Source organism: Pseudophryne corroboree, chromosome 4 (assembly GCF_028390025.1).
Source record: "Pseudophryne corroboree isolate aPseCor3 chromosome 4, aPseCor3.hap2, whole genome shotgun sequence".
Lineage (NCBI taxonomy): Eukaryota > Metazoa > Chordata > Amphibia > Anura > Myobatrachidae > Pseudophryne > Pseudophryne corroboree.
The window spans coordinates 881,839,593-881,860,818 of NC_086447.1; the positions used below are offsets into that span (position 1 = coordinate 881,839,593).

The window sequence follows — 21,226 nt, forward strand, 5'->3', positions numbered from 1 at the left end:
AGGGTACGTTCATTAATGCAGAACAGAATTCTCTGTTGACACCATGCTCCTGTCACTTTGCAAACACAGCCCTTAAATTGACAGTTTGGAGCTGACGGATTGGTACGTTCTCTCTCTCCAAGGTTTCATACTGTGGGGGGCGATTAAATTAAGTGACATTTTTTCGACTGGTTGAAAAAAATAATAATAAGATTTTACTTACCGATAAATCTATTTCTCGTAGTCCGTAGTGGATGCTGGGGACTCCGTCAGGACCATGGGGATTAGCGGCTCCGCAGGAGACAGGGCACAAAAATAAAGCTTTAGGATCAGGTGGTGTGCACTGGCTCCTCCCCCCATGACCCCCCTCCAAGCCTCAGTTAGGACACCGTGCCCGGACGAGCGTATACAATAAGGAAGGATTTTGAATCCCGGGTAAGACTCATACCAGCCACACCAATCACACCGTACAACTTGTGATCTGAACCCAGTTAACAGTATGACAACGTAGGAGCCTCTGAACAGACGGCTCACAACAATAACAACCCGATTTCTTTGTAACAATAACTATGTACAAGTATTGCAGACAATCCGCACTTGGATGGGCGCCCAGCATCCACTACGGACTACGAGAAATAGATTTATCGGTAAGTAAAATCTTATTTTTCTCTAACGTCCTAGTGGATGCTGGGGACTCCGTCAGGACCATGGGGATTATACCAAAGCTCCCAAACGGGCGGGAGAGTGCGGATGACTCTGCAGCACCGAATGAGAGAACTCCAGGTCCTCTTTAGCCAGGGTATCAAATTTGTAGAATTTTACAAACGTGTTCTCCCCCGACCACGTAGCTGCTCGGCAGAGTTGTAATGCCGAGACCCCTCGGGCAGCCGCCCAGGATGAGCCCACCTTCCTTGTGGAATGGGCCTTGACAGATTTAGGCTGTGGCAGGCCTGCCACAGAATGTGCAAGTTGAATTGTGCTACAAATCCAACGAGCAATCGTCTGCTTAGAAGCAGGAGCACCCAGCTTGTTGGGTGCATACAGTATAAACAGCGAGTCAGATTTTCTGACTCCAGCCATCCTTGAAATATATATTTTCAATGCCCTGACAACGTCCAGCAACTTGGAATCCTCCAAATCGCTAGTAGCCGCAGGCACCACAATAGGCTGGTTCAGGTGAAACGCTGACACCACCTTAGGCAGAAAATGAGGACGCGTCCGCAGTTCTGCCCTGTCCGAATGGAAAATCAGATATGGGCTTTTATACGATAAAGCCGCCAATTCTGACACTCTCCTGGCTGAAGCCAGGGCCAGTAGCATGGTTACTTTCCATGTAAGATATTTCAAATCCGCCGATTTGAGTGGCTCAAACCAATGGGATTTGAGAAAATCCAAAACTACATTAAGGTCCCACGGAGCCACTGGGGGCACAACCGGGGGCTGTATATGTAGTACTCCTTTTACAAAAGTCTGGACTTCAGGAACTGAAGCCAATTCTTTCTGGAAGAAAATCGACAGGCCGAAATTTGAACCTTAATGGACCCCAACTTGAGGCCCATAGACAATCCTGTTTGCAGGAAATGTAGGAATCGACCCAATTGAAATTCCTCCGTGGGGGCCTTCCTGGCCTCACACCACGCAACATATTTTCTCCAAATGCGGTGATAATGTTGTGCAGTCACCTCCTTCCTGGCTTTTACCAGTGTAGGAATGACCTCTTCCGGAATGCCTTTTTCCCTTAGAATTCGGCGTTCAACCGCCATGCCGTCAAACGCAGCCGCGGTAAGTCTTGGAATAGACACGCTCCCTGCTGAAGCAGGTCCCGTCTTAGAGGTAGAGGCCACGGATCTTCCGTGAGCATCTCCTGAAGTTCCGGTACCAAGTTCTTCTTGGCCAATCCGGAGCCACGAGTATCGTTCTTACTCCCCTTTGCCGTATAATGCTCAGTACTTTTGGTATGAGAGGCAGAGGAGGAAACACATACACTGACTGGAACACCCACGGCGTTACCAGAGCGTCCACAGCTATTGCCTGAGGGTCTCTTGACCTGGCGCAATACCTGTCCAGTTTTTTGTTGAGGCGAGACGCCATCATGTCCACCTTTGGTTTTTCCCAACGGTTCACAATCATGTGGAAGACTTCTGGATGAAGTCCCCACTCTCCCGGGTGTAGATCGTGTCTGCTGAGGAAGTCTGCTTCCCAGTTGTCCACTCCCGGAATGAACAATGAACACTGCTGACAGTGCTATCACATGATCTTCCGCCCAGCGAAGAATCCTTGCAGCTTCTGCCATTGCTCTCCTGCTTCTTGTGCCGCCCTGTCTGTTTACGTGGGCGACTGCCGTGATGTTGTCCGACTGGATCAACACCGGCTGACCCTGAAGCAGGGGTTTTGCCAGGCTTAGAGCATTGTAAATCGCTCTTAGCTCCAGTATATTTATGTGAAGAGACATCTCCAGGTTTGACCATACTCCCTGGAAGTTTCTTCCCTGTGTGACCGCTCCCCAGCCTCTCAGACTGGCATCCGTGGTCACCAGGACCCAGTCCTGTATGCCGAATCTGCGGGCCTCTAACAGATGAGCACTCTGCAACCACCACAGAAGAGACACCCTTGTCCGTGGCGACAAGGTTATCCGCTGATGCATCTGCAGATGCGATCCGGACCATTTGTCCAGCAGATCCCACTGAAAAGTTCGTGCGTGGAATCTGCCGAATGGAATCGCTTCGTAAGAAGCCACCATCTTTCCCAGGACTCTTGTGCATTGATGCACAGACACTTTCCCTGGTTTTAGGAGGTTCCTGACAAGTTCGGATAACTCCTTGGCTTTCTCCTCCGGAAGAAACACCTTTTTCTGAACCGTGTCCAGAATCATTCCCAGGAACAGCAGACGTGTCGTCGGGGTCAATTGAGATTTTGGAAAATTCAGAATCCACCCGTGCTGTTGCAGCACTATTTGGGTTAGTGCTACTACGTCCCCCAGCTGTTCCCTGGACCTTGCCCTTATCAGGAGATCGTCCAAGTAAGGGATAATTAATACGCCTTTTCTTCGTAGAAGAAACATCATTTCGGCCATTACCTTGGTAAAGACCCGAGGTGCCGTGGACAATCCAAACGGCAGCGTCTGAAACTGATAATGACAGTTTTGCACCACGAACCTGAGGTACCCTTGATGTGAAGGGCAAATTGGGACATGCAGGTAAGCATCCTTGATGTCCAGGGACACCATAAAGTCCCCTTCTTCCAGATTCGCTATCACTGCTCTGAGTGACTCCATCTTGAACTTGAATTTTTGTATGTACAGGTTCAAAGATTTCAGATTTAGAATAGGTCTTACCGAGCCGTCCGGCTTCGGTACCACAAATAGTGTGGAATAATACCCCTTTCCCTGTTGTAGGAGGGGTACCTTGACTATCACCTGCTGAGAATACAGCTTGTGAATGGCTTCCAATACCGTCGCCCTGTCTGAGGGAGACGTTGGCAGAGCAGACTTTAGGAACCGGCGAGGGGGAGACTTCTCGAATTCCAACCTGTAACCCTGAGATATTATCTGCAGGATCCAGGGGTCCACCTGTGAGTGAGCCCACTGTGCGCTGAAATTCTTGAGTCGACCCCCCACCGCCCCTGAGTCCGCTTGTAAAGCCCCAACGTCATGCTGAGGGCTTTGCAGAAGCCGGGGGGGGCTTCTGCTCCTGGGAAGAAGTTGCTTGGTGCACTCTCTTACCCTTTCCTTTGCCTCGAGGCAAATATGACTGTCCTTTCGCCCGCTTGTTCCTATAGGAACGAAAGGACTGCGGCTGAAAAGACTGTGTCTTTTTCTGTTGGGAGGGGACCTGAGGTAAAAAGGTGGATTTCCCGGCTGTTGCCGTGGCCACCAAATCCGATAGACCGACCCCAAATAATTCCTCCCCCTTATACGGCAATACTTCCATATGCCGTTTGGAATCCGCATCACCTGACCATTGTCGCGTCCATAAACTTCTTCTGGCAGATATGGACATCGCACTTACTCTCGATGCCAGAGTGCAAATATCCCTCTGTGCATCTCGCATATATAGAAATGCATCCTTTAAATGCTCTATAGTCAGTAAAATACTGTCCCTATCCAGGGTATCAATATTTTCAGTCAGGGAATCCGACCAAACCACCCCAGCACTGCACATCCATGCAGAGGCGATGGCTGGTCGCAGTATAACACCAGTATGAGTGTATATACTTTTCAGGGTAGTTTCCAGCCTCCTATCTGCTGGATCCTTGAGGGCGGCCGTTTCAGGAGACGGTAACGCCACTTGTTTTGATAAGCGTGTGAGCGCCTTATCCACCCTAGGGGGTGTTTCCCAGCGCGCCCTAACCTCTGGCGGGAAAGGATATAATGCCAATAACTTCTTTGAAATTAGCAGTTTTCTATCGGGGTTAACCCACGCTTCATCACACACTTCATTCAATTCGTCTGATTCAGGAAAAACTACAGGTAGTTTTTTCAGACCCCACATAATACCCCTTTTTGTGGTACATGCAGTATCAGAGATATGTAAAGCCTCCTTCATTGCCGTGATCATATAACGTGTGGCCCTACTGGAAAATACGTTTGTTTCTTCACCGTCGACACTAGATTCGGTGTCCGTGTCTGGGTCTGTGTCGACCGACTGAGGTAAAGGGCGTTTTACAGCCCCTGACGGTGTCTGAGACGCCTGTACAGGTACTAACTGGTTTTCCGGCCGTCTCATGTCGTCAACTGATTTTTGTAATGTGCTGACATTATCACGTAATTCCATAAATAAAGCCATCCATTCCGGTGTCGACTCCCTAGGGGGTGACATCACCATTACCGGCAATTGCTCCGCCTCCACACCAACATCGTCCTCATACATGTCGACACACACGTACCGACACACAGCAGACACACAGGGAATGCTCTTATCGAAGACAGGACCCCACTAGCCCTTTGGGGAGACAGAGGGAGAGTTTGCCAGCACACACCCAAGCGCTATAAATATATAGGAACAACCCTATAGAAGTGTTGTCTCCCTTATAGCAGCTTAATATATATCAAAAACGCCAAAAAAAGTGCCCCCCCCCCCTCTCTTTTTTACCCCGTTTCTGTAGTGCAGTGCAGGGGAGAGTCCTGGGAGCCTTCCTCGCAGCGGAGCTGAGCAGGAAAATGGCGCTGTGTGCTGAGGAGATAGGCCCCGCCCCCTATTTCGGCGGGCTCTTCTCCGGAGTTTGTGAGACCTGGCAGGGGTTAAATACATCCATATAGCCCCAAGGGCTATATGTGATGTATTTTTTAGCCAGAACAAGGTATTCTCATTGCTGCCCAGGGCGCCCCCTGCAGCGCCCTGCACCCTCCGTGACCGCTGGTGTGAAGTGTGTGACAACAATGGCGCACAGCTGCAGTGCTGTGCGCTACCTCATGAAGACTGAAAAGTCTTCTGCCGCCGGTTTCTGGACCTCTTCGCTTTTCGGCATCTGTAAGGGGGTCGGCGGCGCGGCTCCGGGACCGGACTCCATGGCTGGGCCTGTGTTCGATCCCTCTGGAGCTAATGGTGTCCAGTAGCCTAAGAAGCCAATCCATCCTGCACGCAGGTGAGTTCACTTCTTCTCCCCTAAGTCCCTCGTTGCAGTGAGCCTGTTGCCAGCAGGACTCACTGAAAATAAAAAACCTAAAAACTTTTTCTAAGCAGCTCTTTAGGAGAGCCACCTAGATTGCACCCTGCTCGGACGGGCACAAAAACCTAACTGAGGCTTGGAGGGGGGTCATGGGGGGAGGAGCCAGTGCACACCACCTGATCCTAAAGCTTTATTTTTGTGCCCTGTCTCCTGCGGAGCCGCTAATCCCCATGGTCCTGACGGAGTCCCCAGCATCCACTAGGACGTTAGAGAAAAGGGCACTAATTCGACACAGGGTAACCAATTGCGGGCATTTTCGCCCATTTTTTTTTTTATCCATTTTTCGCCCATGCCGTTTCACTTTTTTTGTCAAATCGGCATGGGCAAAAATTGTGCCCAAAATGGGCGAAAACACCCACGAATCACTAAAACAAGTGTATCAGCGGCTAATTCGCTGATACACGTGGTTTTCGCTAGGGCATGGTCATCGAATAGGTCAAATATAAATTCAACCTAAAAATGAGCGTAAAGTGCAGTTTTTTCAACTGGTTGAAAAAAATAAGAATTTACTTACCGATAATTCTATTTCTCGGAGTCCGTAGTGGATGCTGGGGTTCCTGAAAGGACCATGGGGAATAGCGGCTCCGCAGGAGACAGGGCACAAAAAGTAAAGCTTTAGGATCAGGTGGTGTGCACTGGCTCCTCCCCCTATGACCCTCCTCCAAGCCTCAGTTAGGTACTGTGCCCGGACGAGCGTACACAATAAGGAAGGATTTATGAATCCCGGGTAAGACTCATACCAGCCACACCAATCACACTGTACAACCTGTGATCTGAACCCAGTTAACAGTATGATAACAGCGGAGCCTCTGAAAAGATGGCTCACAACAATAATAACCCGATTTTTGTAACTATGTACAAGTAATGCAGATAATCCGCACTTGGGATGGGCGCCCAGCATCCACTACGGACTCCGAGAAATAGAATTATCGGTAAGTAAATTCTTATTTTCTCTATCGTCCTAGTGGATGCTGGGGTTCCTGAAAGGACCATGGGGATTATACCAAAGCTCCCAAACGGGCGGGAGAGTGCGGATGACTCTGCAGCACCGAATGAGAGAACTCCAGGTCCTCCTTAGCCAGGGTATCAAATTTGTAGGATTTTACAAACGTGTTTGCCCCTGACTAAATAGCCGCTCGGCAAAGTTGTAAAGCCGAGACCCCTCGGGCAGCCGCCCAAGATGAGCCCACCTTCCTTGTGGAATGGGCATTTACATATTTTGGCTGTGGCAGGCCTGCCACAGAATGTGCAAGCTGAATTGTATTACACATCCAACTAGCAAAAGTCTGCTTAAAAGCAAGAGCACCCAGTTTGTTGGGTGCATACAGGATAACAGCAAGTCAGTTTTCCTGACTCCAGCCGTCCTGGAACCTATATTTTCAGGGCCCTGACCACATCTAGCAACTTGGAGTCCTCCAAGTCCCTAGTAGGCGCAAGACACCACAATAAGCTGGTTCAGGTGAAACACTGACACCACCTTAGGGAGAGAACTGGGGACGAGTCCGCAGCTCTGCCCTGTCCGAATGGACAAACAGATATGGGCTTTTTTGAGAAAAAAACCACCAATTTGACACTCGCCTGGTCCAGGCCAGGTCCCAAAGCATGTTCACTTTTCATGTGAGATGCTTCAAATCCACAGATTTGACTGGTTTTAAACCAATGTGTTTTGAGGAATCCCAGAACTACGTTGAGATCCCACAGTGCCACTGGAGGCACAAAAGGGGGTTGTATATGCAATACTCCCTTGACAAACTTCTGGACTTCAGGAACTGAAGCCAATTCTTTCTGGAAGAAAAATCGACAGGGCCGAAATTTGAACCTTAATAGACCCCAATTTGAGGCCCATAGACACTTTGCAAGAAATGCAGGAATCGACCGAGTTGAAATTTCTTCGTGGGGCCTTCCTGGCCTCACACCACGCAACATATTTTCGCCACATGTGGTGATAATGTTGTGCGGTCACCTCCTTTCTGGCTTTGACCAGGGTAGGAATGACCTCTTCCTGAATGCCTTTTCCCTTAGGATCCGGCGTTCCACCGCCATGCCGTCAAACGCAGCTGCGGTAAGTCTTGGAACAGACATGGTACTTGCTGAAACAAGTCCCTTCTTAGCGGCAGAGGCCATAAGTCCTCTGTGAGCATCTCTTGAAGTTCCGGGTACCAAGTCCTTCTTGGCCAATCCGGAGCCATGAGTATAGTTCTTACTCCTCTACGTCTTATAATTCTCAGTACCTTAGGTATGAAAAGCAGAGGATGGAACACATACACCGACTGGTACACCCACGGTGTTACCAGAACGTCCACAGCTATTGTCTGAGGGTCTCTTAACCTGGCGCAATACCTGTCCCGTTTTTTGTTCAGACGGGACGCCATCATGTCCACCTTTGGTAATTCCCAACGGTTTACAATTATGTGGAAAACTTCCCCATGAAGTTCCCACTCTGCCGGGTGGAGGTCGTGCCTACTGAGGAAGTCTGCTTCCCAGTTTCCATTCCCGGAATGAAACACTGCTGACAGTGCTATCACATGATTTTCCGCCCAGCGAAAAGTCCTTGCAGTTTTTGCCACTGCCCTCCTGCTTCTTGTGCCGCCCTGTCTATTTACGTGGGTGACTGCCGTGATGTTTTATCCCACTGGATCAATACCGGCTGACCTTGAAGCAGAGGTCTTGCTAAGCTTAGAGCATTATAAATTTACCCTTAGCTATATTTATGTGGAGAAAAATCTCCAGACTTGATCACACTCCCTGGAAATTTTTTCCTTGTGTGACTGCTCCCCAGCCTCTCGGGCTGGCCTCCGTGGTCACCAACATCCAAAACTGAATGCCGAATCTGCGGCCCTCTAGAAGATGAGCACTCTGTAACCACCACAGGAGAGACACCCTTGTCCTTGGATATAGGGTTATCCGCTGATGCATCTGAAGATGCGATCCGGACCATTTGTCCAGCAGATCCCACTGAAAAGTTCTTGCATGAAATCTGCCGACTGGAATTGCTTCGAAGGAAGTCACCATTTTTTTACCATGGCCCTTGTGCAATGATGCACTGATTTTAGGAGGTTCCTGACTAGCTCGGATAACTCCCTGGCTTTCTCTTCCGGGAGAAACACCTTTTTCTGGACTGTGTCCAGAATCATCCCTAAGCACAGGAGACTTGTTGTCGGGATCAGCTGCGATTTTGGAATCTTTAGAATCCACCCCTGCTGTTGTAACAGTATCCGAGATAGTGCTACTCCGACCTCCAACTGTTCCCTGGACTTTGCCCTTATCAGGAGATCGTCCAAGTAAGGGATAATTAAGACGCCTTTTCTTCGAAGAAGAACCATCATTTCGGCCATTACCTTGGTAAAGACCCGGGGTGCCGTAGACAATCCAAACGGCAGCGTCTGAAACTGATAGTGACAGTTCTGTACCACGAACCTGAGGTACCCTTAGTGATAAGGGCAAATTTGGGACATGGAGGTAAGCATCCCTGATGTCTCGGGACACCAGATAGTCCCCTTCTTCCCGGTTCGTTATCACTGCTCTGAGTGACTCCATCTTGATTTGAACCTTTGTAAGTGTTCAAATTTTTTTAGATTTAGAATAGGTCTCACCTAGCCTTCTGGCTTCAGTACCACAATATAGTGTGGAATAATACCCCTTTTCTTGTTGTAGGAGGGGTAATTTAATTATCACCTGCTGGGAATACAGCTCGTGAATTTTTTTCCCATACTGCCTCCTTGTCGGAGGGAGACCTTGGTAAAGCAGCCTTCAGGAGCCTGCGCAGGGGAAACGTCTCGACATTCCAAACTGTACCCCTGGGATACTACTTGTAGGATCCAGGGGTCCTGTACGGTCTCAGCGTCATGCTGAGAGCTTGTCAGAAGCGGTGGAACGCTTCTGTTCCTGGAAATGGGCTGCCTGCTGCAGTCTTCTTCCCTTTCCTCTATCCCTGGGCAGATATTACTCTTATAGGGACGAAAGGACTGAAGCTGAAAAGACGGTGTCTTTTTCTGCAGAGATGTGACTTAGGGTAAAAACGGTGGATTTTCCAGCAGTTGCCGTGGCCACCAGGTCCGATGGACCGACCCCAAATAACTCCTCTTCCTTTATACGGCAATACACCTTTGTGCCGTTTGGAATCTGCATCACCTGACCACTGTCGTGTCCATAAACATCTTCTGGCAGATATGGACATCGCACTTACTCTTGATGCCAGAGTGCAAATATCCCTCTGTGCATCTCGCATATATAGAAATACATCCTTTAAATGCTCTATAGTCAATAAAATACTGTCCCTGTCAAGGGTATCAATATTTTTAGTCAGGGAATCCGACCAAGCCACCCCAGCTCTGCACATCCAGGCTGAGGCGATCGCTGGTCGCAGTATAACACCAGTATGTGTGTATATACTTTTTATGATATTTTTCCAGCCTCCTGTCAGCTGGCTCCTTGAGGACGGCCCTATCTATAGACGGTACCGCCACTTGTTCTGATAAGCGTGTGAGCGCCTTATCCACCCTAAGGGGTGTTTCCCAACGCGCCCTAACTTCTGGCGGGAAAGGGTATACCGCCCATATTTTCTATCGGGGGGAACCCACGCATCATCACACACTTCATTTAATTTATCTGATTCAGGAAAAACTACGGTAGTTTTTTCACATCCCACATAATACCCTCTTTTGTGGTACTTGTAGTATCAGAAATATGTAACACCTCCTTCATTGCCCTTAACGTGTGGCCCTAATAAGGAATACGTTTGTTTATTCACCGTCGACACTGGATTCAGTGTCCCTGTCTGTGTCTGTGTCGACCGACTAAAGTAAACGGGCGTTTTAAAACCCCTGACGGTGTTTTTGAGACGTCTGGACCGGTACTAATTGTTTGTCGGCCGTCTCATGTCGTCAACCGACCTTGGCGCGTGTTGACATTATCACGTAATTCCCTAAATAAGCCATCCATTCCGGTGTCGACTCCCTAGAGAGTGACATCACCATTACAGGCAATTGCTCCGCCTCCTCACCAACATCGTCCTCATACATGTCGACACACACGTACCGACACACAGCACACACACAGGGAATGCTCTGATAGAGGACAGGACCCACTAGCCCTTTGGAGAGACAGAGGGAGAGTTTGCCAGCACACACCAAAAACGCTATAATTATATAGGGACAACCTTATATAAGTGTTTTCCCTTATAGCATCTTTTTTATATATTTCTAACGCCAAATTAGTGCCCCCCCTCTCTGTTTTAACCCTGTTTCTGTAGTGCAGTGCAGGGGAGAGCCTGGGAGCCGTCCCTCCAGCCTTTCTGTGAGGGAAAATGGCGCTGTGTGCTGAGGAGATAGGCCCCGCCCCTTTTTCGGCGGCCTCGTCTCCCGCTCTTAACGGATTCTGGCAGGGGTTAAATATCTCCATATAGCCCCCGGAGGCTATATGTGAGGTATTTTTAGCCAAAAAAGGTTTTCATTTGCCTCCCAGGGCGCCCCCATCCCAGCGCCCTGCACCCTCAGTGACTGCCGTGTGAAGTGTGCTGAGAGGAAAATGGCGCACAGCTGCAGTGCTGTGCGCTACCTTAAGAAGACTGAGGAGTCTTCTGCCGCCGATTCTGGACCTCTTCTCGTTTCAGCATCTGCAAGGGGGCCGGCGGCGAGGCTCCGGTGACCATCCAGGCTGTACCTGTGATCGTCCCTCTGGAGCTAATGTCCAGTAGCCAAGAAGCCAATCCATCCTGCACGCAGGTGAGTTCACTTCTTCTCCCCTAAGTCCCTCGTTGCAGTGATCCTGTTGCCAGCAGGACTCACTGTAAAATAAAAAACCTAAGCTAAACTTTTCTAAGCAGCTCTTTAGGAGAGCCACCTAGATTGCACCCTTCTCGGCCGGGCACAAAAATCTAACTGAGGCTTGGAGGAGGGTCATAGGGGGAGGAGCCAGTGCACACCACCTGATCCTAAAGCTTTACTTTTTGTGCCCTGTCTCCTGCGGAGCCGCTATTCCCCATGGTCCTTTCAGGAACCCCAGCATCCACTAGGACGATAGAGAAAACGGCACTAATTGAACACCCCCCTGTGCTCCATAACACATACTAGCCTTCCAAAAATAGAAAGAAATAAAAGCAAATCGCCACCGAGCAAGGAGCCACACAACCTGCAATAAAATCTGCATCACAGAAGAGAAGATGAGAACAAGTTGCCGATGCACGTTTCCTGGGTTCATCTCTGTGCCAGATCAATGGATCTCTGCCTGACGGCATTCCCATAGGAACACAATGCAAGTGCTTTGTCTGTCTGATTAGTCCGAAAAAAATAAAACCACACACTTTACTTCCACCCAGACATCATATAACACAACAGAGCTGAATAGATCGCTATCATCTGACACCCTGGCAGACAATCCGGGTATTGTCAGTTTGGGGGGCTTTGGAAACCATCCACCCTCCCTTTTAGGAAAAAGCCGGGTCACCAGTGACATCGGCATAAATCAGTGTGCAATTAAAATAGAGCCAAGTTAGATGGACACATGATTTGGTGTCCGAATTCTTATTAAAGGGATAGGTGGGATTTCCTCCATACCGGAAGCGATAAAACCAGAGGATTCTGGGATGACGGCACACAGTTGCTGTAGCCATGCCTCTGACTCACAGGGAAGCCTGTTTTCTCCTGATGTTTCATGCTAAATGGTGCAATTCACACCAAGCATCTGTAAGCACCAGCCTTTATTAATTTCCCAGGAATTACAGAGCCCAGGCTGTTAGGAAAAGCGTGCCAGCGACTAAGTGGGAATTTATGTGGGTGTACAGTGACCTTTCTCCACTGAATTCTAGTAAATAAAAGAAAAATGTCATGATAATGTCATGGAGCAGAGTAATATTGCCTGAGAGAAGCCAGGTGAGCCCCCCCCCCCCCCCCCCCCAACTACACATCCCACCATTAAGATGTCTGAGGAGTTGGAAGACTCGGATATAGAACAACTACAGGAGCGTGGGGCTGGTGTCACCTCATCACACCATTTTCTAGTGTCTAACACAATGTGACAGCTACGACAGTCACATCTCCATGAGATTTCCTGTCAGAATGAGACAAAACAACCCACGCAGCGACTGTGTCCTGCTACTGGAACCTTTGTTACCTGCTATCACCACCATTTAGTAAATTAATCACGAATAATAACGACATCATTGCATAAGTGAGTAGTTATCGGTAACAGGACATTATGGAAACAACTACAAAACTTGTGGTTAATAGGCCAGGCGTACGCTGCAATGGGAGCACAGGGCAGGTGTAAACTGCAATGGGAGCACAGGCCAGGCGTATGTTGCAATGGGTGCACAGGCCAGGCGTATGCTGCAATGGGTGCACAGGCCAGGCGTACGCTGCAATGGGAGCACAGGCCAGGCGTACGCTGCAATGGGAGCATAGGCCAGGCGTACGCTGCAATGGGAGCATAGGCCAGGCGTACGCTGCAACGGGTGCACAGGCCAGGCGTACGCTGCAACGGGTGCACAGGCCAGGCGTACGCTGCAACGGGTGCACAGGCCAGGCGTACGCTGCAACGGGCGCACAGGCCAGGCGTACGCTGCAACGGGCGCACAGGCCAGGCGTAAGCTGCAATGGGTGCACAGGCCAGGCGTAAGCTGCAATGGGTGCACAGGCCAGGCGTACGCTGCAATGGGTGCACAGGCCAGGCGTACGCTGCAATGGGAGCTCAGGCCAGGCGTACGCTGCAATGGGGGCACAGGCCAGGCGTACGCTGCAATGGGAGCTCAGGCCAGGAACTGAACTGCCCAACGTGCTAGAGATGTGTACTGATACAGCTCAATAAGCCATGCGATGCAAGACACCTGGTGCGACTGAGCTGTCGGTACCGCATGACTTGACTTACTTTTCGTTCAAATGTGCACCTTAGTTGCAAAGTGATGGGACCGATTCATTTAACATGCAACACTAAATCAGTGCGCAAGTCTGATTCTGTATGTAAAGTACAACAAAAGCAGGCGTGGAAAAATGCTATAGCCGCTGCATCGTAACACTACCTATACAGATTCAGACTCAGTCGCACACATACAGTATATACAAGTGTCGCATATCAAATGAAATCAGTACAGTCTCGTGAATCGGTTTTGTCGCATCACAGTGTGATTAAGATGTAAATTTGTGCGAAAAAGACGTCAAAAAATGCAAAAAAATCCACTGGTAAAAAGCACAGTCTCACGAGACCTTGTGCCCCAAAGAATGGCTGTTTGGCATGACTGTGGCAAAAGGGTATTGAGGACACAAATGTATTAACAATACAAGAACATTAGAGAGATTATTTTACTAACAATTACCATAACCGTATAAACAACCCAGATTACTTCATTGCTTTGGTTACCCTTTGCAACACTGCCCAATTATAATGTTTTTTTTCTTTTCCTAAACTCATAAATTACCTTATTTAAGAAAACAAACAAAAATGCACAACCTTGATTTTAAGTAATAATGTACAAGTACAATGAGTTTTTTGACTGTTTTTGGTTTCGTTTTCTTAGGAAAGTGACAGGGAACCCCAATTAGAGTACCGCTTCACTCGCCATGCTTCGGGCAAGGTGCCTCGCTGCGCTCGGGACAGGTTACTATTTCCGATTGTAGTGAACGTGGATCGTAATGCATGAAATAGTTCAAAAAATGTGTGTGTGTGTGTGTGTGTGGGGGGGGGGGTGTCAAAGGGGAAAAACTTATATCGAACTTTTGTACGTGGTGGATTTTAATCGGATTTATAATCAATGAAAATTGATTCTCATTGATGTTGGGTTTCGGGCTGAAACACATCTGCTAACAGATGAATTTTTTAATATTAATTTTAAAATATTAATAAATGTGTGTTTTGGCCCTGAAAGTACAATATCGATCACAATTGACCTTTGGTAAATTTCCCCCTTAGAGCAGCTCCTGACGATGCCTGTCAGAAGGACATCTAACGGACAAAGGAGCAAACTTATTTTATATGAATGTCATTTTATTTAGAGCAATATATAAATTATATTTCTGCACTTTCAACGTGGCGAGTGCAAATTTATTATGAGTAAAAGCCCCTTGCGCTAAAACCTTCCGGAGAGGCCATGAAAAAAATGTAAAAAGCACTTTAAGTAGAACCTTCCTTCCACCTGAACTAAGCCAAGTAATCCACCTTTCACGTACAAAACTTACACGATTATTTCCCTCCTGCATGTTGTGTTATTGGCTGGTAAATGGATAAGATAATTTCCTATGTCAGTCACTGTAGGTGAAGTTGCATGCATGCAGATAAGCATTAGAAACGCAGAAACAGACTCCATGAATGAATTGGGGATCCCAGTGCATTTCAGTCTTGGCAGTGGATGAAGTCACATGGATACATGACAGAGGATCCCCAAGTTCCCTGTGTCTGGATGCAGGAATAGTAACATTGTGTAAGGTATACAATGGCTGAACAGACAACAGGCTACCAGGATAACAACAAAGTACTCACCCGCAAAACATTTTGAACAGAGATTCATCGTCTTACTGGACCTGTGACAAGAAGAGAACAAATGATAAAATTAAACTCTTAATGATCACAAACCCTGTTTCATACAATCTGCCACCAAACCTGTCACTGGGGCAGAATCCTGGACATAACAGGGGTGTTGGGTGGGGTGGTTTGGTGAAGGATAAATGTGAGGGGGCAGTGAAGAGAAAGACCACTCCTCCCTCCCTTCCCCATAATAATATCTATGATAAAAGGGGGGTGGGGGGAGGGGGGGATTTGAGCAAGAAATTCCCTGACTTGGAGAGAATGGGACGCAGAGCTAATTGTGTACGAGAAAACATGGGAATCTGCAAAATTACTATACAGAAGGTAAATAGCACCGTTCTACCCCAGGCATAGTTGAACAGAAATGGCAATATATGTCTGGGAGACACTTTATCAGTGTCCTGGGTATAGTCACAACTCTAAGGAGATTACGGACTTAATGCCCATGAGGCTAATGAATATTCATGAGGTACTTAATTTCTATTGAATTGATAGGTTACATTCTCATGAAAATTCATTTGGCCCACTAAATGGCTATCATCACTTTGCGGAGGGCCACTTCAAGTAAAATATGTCCTCTATGTTACAGATGGTCGATATAACAACACCACTCCCCAATATATACTTCACCGATTCAAACATAAAACATGTACATGCAACATAGACAAAAAACATTTGTCCGGGCACCACACGCATAGCTACAATATGAAATGTGAAGGCAAAGCGTCACAATCCAATGTTGGCTTTAAATCATTGGGAATGGTCACTGACATACCATGTGATGGCAGTCATTTTGTCGTGGTCCGTGTGAATTGATGCATTCGCTACAGGCCACAACAAATTCCCCACCTGACGACTACCCCTCTTCAGCTGCTATATTGCCACTTCCAGCAAACACGACATTCAGTGATACATCTACCATTTGCCACCTGTAGGTAATTTAACGCCCCCACATGAGGCAAAAGGCTGGGATTCCAGGTCTGCTCCCCACTGCTCTGGAACAATGTCCCCTTATTATAGAACTGCTGAAGCTGCCGTACGATACACGTTAATAACAGCACTTTAAATAAAACAGCAAAAAATAAATAAATTGTAAAATCCCCCGGTACAAGGTTTCACACTGTGCCAAATAGTCGTTTTATGCCGGCGCTCCAATCTTGGCACAGCGCTGTAGAATATAAAAATGTTAGTATAAATATTTAGAGTATTCGCCTGGGCAGAGGGGATAAGCAGTCTGATTCGTCATGCCAGCCACAAACACTCACACAGGCGCTGCAGCTTTTCCTCTCTGCAGAATGCCCACCACAAGCTGAATATTTCTAATATGCCATCATTCAATAGGGGCACTGGAAGCTTTACTATACACAAACAAACTACCGGCTAAACATATTTGTAGCTAGACAAAAAGGATGAATATGCACCACAAATGCTGCATAATGTCAGAAACATGGACGGTGGCCGACAACTGGAAAATGCCAATTCTAGTAAAATATACAGGCGACTTTCTAAACAGTAGACACAAGTACATGCAATAACACACCATTTATTTTATATATTAGTAACCGTTACTAATATAGCGCACACACATCCTGCAGCACTTTACAGATATTTGGTCATTTATAACAGTCCCTTCCACAGTGGAGCTTACAATCTTTCCTAACATATGTACACACACACACACATCTATATATCTATACCTAGATATAGATCGAGAGAGATATTATTATTATTATTATTATTACTACCAGTTATCTACATAGCGCACATATATTCCGCAGGGCTTTACAGAAAATATTTGGCCATTCACATCAGTCCCTGCTCCAGTAGAGCTTACAATCTATATTCCCTATCACATGTACACTCAGACACATTCACGCTAGTGTTAATTTTGTTGGGAGCCAATTAACCTATCATACCTACTATATTTTTAGATTGTGGGAGGAAACCGGAGTACCCGGAGGAAACCCACACAAGCACGGGGGGAATATACAAACTCCACACAGTTAGAGCCATGGTGGGAATTGAACCCATGACCTCAGTGCTGTGAGGCAGTAATGCTAATAATTACACCAACCGTACTGCCCCATATAGATATATATATATACACATACATACATACATACACACACACACACATACATATATACATACACAAACACACACAGTGGGGTAAATTTTTGTCAAGAACTATTTAATCTAGCAGTATGTACAGGGGCAAACTCAGGACACTGCAATGATGAATATGATATGTGACACTTGTATATCTGTGTATGATGCAGTGACTGTGGCTTTTTGCCATGCCACATTCCACTGTGCTTCGTATACAGATTCAGATTCACACAGATATACAAGTGACGCACATCACATTCATTAGTGCAGTCTCCGAGTGCGTCCTAGCTCCGGCTGGCACCCATTACTTACAGGCATGCAAAAAACAGCTCAATTCCCCCCTTAGACTTTTGCTGTATTTAAAGTCACAGACAGGAGCACTTCCGCTATGAAGTATTCATTGCCTGTTATCGAATGTTTCTAGTAAAAGCCCCAGAGATCAGACTGGTGCATGCTGAATCTAGGCGAAAGCAGAGTTCGTGCGACTTCTTCCTTACAGTTGTATCAAACTTTGTTGAGATTTTTTTTTTCTTATTTCTTCAAGATATATAAAATACATGTAGAAATGAGCACTACGCCACAGCGGAGCAATGGTGGGGAAAAAATAAGATTACACTTACCGGTAAATCTATTTCTCGTAGTCCGTAGTGGATGCTGGGGACTCCGTAAGGACCATGGGGAATAGACGGGCTCCGCAGGAGACATGGGCACTTTAAGAAAGAATTTAGATTCTGGTGTGCTCTGGCTCCTCCCTCTATGTCCCTCCTCCAGACCTCAGTTAGAGAAACTGTGCCCGGAAGAGCTGACAGTACAAGGAAAGGATTTTGGAAATCCAGGGCAAGACTCATACCAGCCACACCAATCACACCGTATAACTTGTGATAAATTTACCCAGTCAACAGTATGAACAACAACAGAGCATCAGTTCAACCCTCACAGACAGACAATAACAAGAAAAAAGGTTTTGCGCTGACCTCCTGGTGGAGAAATTTCACCTAATTATTTAATTTCTTAATGGTATATCTAAAATGATGCCACTGCTGCTGCCCAGAATGAAGGGTATTTGCACCCCTGCATTAGAAAAAACAAGAAAAAGAACAAAGATGGGAGCGCTGATGGTATCTCTTAAAGACACACCTTAATAATTAATTATTAATTATTAATACTCATCACCAATGCAGATTTAAATAAAATAACAATTTTTAATTTTCCACATAAAAAACCTAAAAAACACAATAATAACATTAAAATGCTAATGAGGTATTGTTCAGATGAAAAAACAGTAGAAAACACCTTGAAGAGTTTCTATCTAATTTCCTTTTACCTAATAAAACTTTTCAAGCTCTATTGTAGATATTGCACATAGTTCTTATTTATTACCAAAGAGTCCCCCGAGCGGATCCGGATGTTAAGTTGTGCTAGCCAAATAGGGATACTGTATCGTTTTTGCACATAAAATTGTATCTATATTATTTTCTAAATAAAGTTCTTCCAAAGAAGAAACTCTTCAAGGTGTTTTCTAATGTTTTTTCATCTGAACAATACCTCATTAGCATTTTAATGTTATTATTGTGTTTTTTGTTTTTTATGTGGAAAATTAAAAATTGTTATTTTATTTAAATCTGCATTGGTGATGAGTATTAATAATTAATAATTAATTATTAAGGTGTGTCTTTAAGAGATACCATCAGCGCTCCCATCTTTGTTCTTTTTCAGTTCAACCCTGATGCAACAATAACATAGCCCTTATTGCAGCAATAACTATGGCCCTCATTCCGAGTCGTTCGCTCGGTATTTTTCATCGCATCGCAGTGAAATTCCGCTTAGTACGCATGCGCAATATTCGCACTGCGACTGCGCCAAGTAATTTTACAATGGAGATAGTATTTTTACTCACTGCTTTTTCATCGCTCCGGCGATCGTAGTGTGATTGACAGGAAATGGGTGTTACTGGGCGGACACGGGCCGTTTTATGGGCGTGCGGGAAAAAACGCTACCGTTTCCGGAAAAAACGCAGGAGTGGCCGGGGAAACGGAGGAGTGTCTGGGCGAACGCTGGGTGTGTTTGTGACGTCAAACCAGGAACGACAAGCACTGAACTGATCGCAGATGCCGAGTAAGTGTGGAGCTACTCTGAAACTGCTAAGTAGTTTGTAATCGCAATATTGCGAATACATCGTTCGCAATTTTAAGATGCTAAGATACACTCCCAGTAGGCGGCGGCTTAGCGTGAGCAACTCTGCTAAAATCGCCTTGCGAACGATCAACTCGGAATGAGGGCCTATATACAAGTATTGCAGAAGAAGTCCTTGGGACGGGCGCCCAGCATCCACTACGGACTACGAGAAAATAAGAATTTACTTACCGATAATTCTATTTCTCGGAGTCCGTAGTGGATGCTGGGGTTCCTGAAAGGACCATGGGGAATAGCGGCTCCGCAGGAGACAGGGCACAAAAAGTAAAGCTTTAGGATCAGGTGGTGTGCACTGGCTCCTCCCCCTATGACCCTCCTCCAAGCCTCAGTTAGGATACTGTGCCCGGACGAGCGTACACAATAAGGAAGGATTTTGAATCCCGGGTAAGACTCATACCAGCCACACCAATCACACTGTACAACCTGTGATCTGAACCCAGTTAACAGTATGATAACAGCGGAGCCTCTGAAAAGATGGCTCACAACAATAATAACCCGATTTTTGTAACTATGTACAAGTATTGCAGATAATCCGCACTTGGGATGGGCGCCCAGCATCCACTACGGACTCCGAGAAATAGAATTATCGGTAAGTAAATTCTTATTTTCTCTATCGTCCTAGTGGATGCTGGGGTTCCTGAAAGGACCATGGGGATAATACCAAAGCTCCCAAACGGGCGGGAGAGTGCGGATGACTCTGCAGCACCGAATGAGAGAACTCCAGGTCCTCCTTAGCCAGGGTATCAAATTTGTAGGATTTTACCAACGTGTTTGCCCCTGACTAAATAGCCGCTCGGCAAAGTTGTAAAGCCGAGACCCCTCGGGCAGCCGCCCAAGATAAGCCCACCTTCCTTGTGGAATGGGCATTTACATATTTTGGCTGTGGCAGGCCTGCCACAGAATGTGCAAGCTGAATTGTATTACACATCCAACTAGCAATAGTCTGCTTAGAAGCAAGAGCACCCAGTTTGTTGGGTGCATACAGGATAACAGCAAGTCAGTTTTCCTGACTCCAGCCGTCCTGGAACCTATATTTACAGGGCCCTGACAACATCTAGCAACCTGGAGTCCTCCAAGTCCCTAGTAGGCGCAAGGCACCAAAATAAGCTGGTTCAGGTGAAACACTGACACCACCTTAGGGAGAGAACTGGGGACGAGTCCGCAGCTCTGCCCTGTCCAAATGGACAACCAGATATGGGCTTTTTTGAGAAAAAAACCACCAATTTGACACTCGCCTGGTCCAGGCCAGGGCCAAGAGCATGGTCACTTTTCATGTGAGATGCTTCAAATCCACAGATTTGACTGGTTTTAAACCAATGTGATTTGAGGAATCCCAGAACTACGTTGAGATCCCACAGTGCCACTGGAGGCACAAAAGGGGGTTGTATATGCAATACTCCCTTGACAAACTTCTGGACTTCAGGAACTGAAGCCACTTCTTTCTGGAAGAAAATCGACAGGGCCGAAATTTGAACCTTAATGGACCCCAATTTGAGGCCCATAGACACTCCTGTTTGCAGGAAATGCAGGAATCGACCGAGTTGAAATTTCTTCGTGGGGCCTTTCTGGCCTCACACCACGCAACATATTTTTGCCACATGTGGTGATAATGTTGTGCGGTCACCTCCTTTCTGGCTTTGACCAGGGTAGGAATGACCTCTTCCGGAATGCCTTTTTCCCTTAGGATCCGGCGTTCCACCGCCATGCCGTCAAACGCAGCTGCGGTAAGTCTTGGAACAGACATGGTACTTGCTGAAACAAGTCC

General features: G+C 46.9%; 1 protein-coding gene across 1 annotated transcript in view; it reads right to left on the reverse strand.

The window, feature by feature from the left end:
• Nucleotides 1–21,226, reverse strand: part of ZFAND3 (zinc finger AN1-type containing 3) — a 363,579-nt gene that overhangs the window by 212,167 nt on the left and 130,186 nt on the right. Inside the window, exon 2 of the mRNA XM_063918865.1 lies at nucleotides 15,115–15,155. Within this exon, the coding sequence (XP_063774935.1) occupies nucleotides 15,115–15,155 (41 nt within the window). The remainder of the gene's footprint in view (nucleotides 1–15,114; nucleotides 15,156–21,226) is intronic.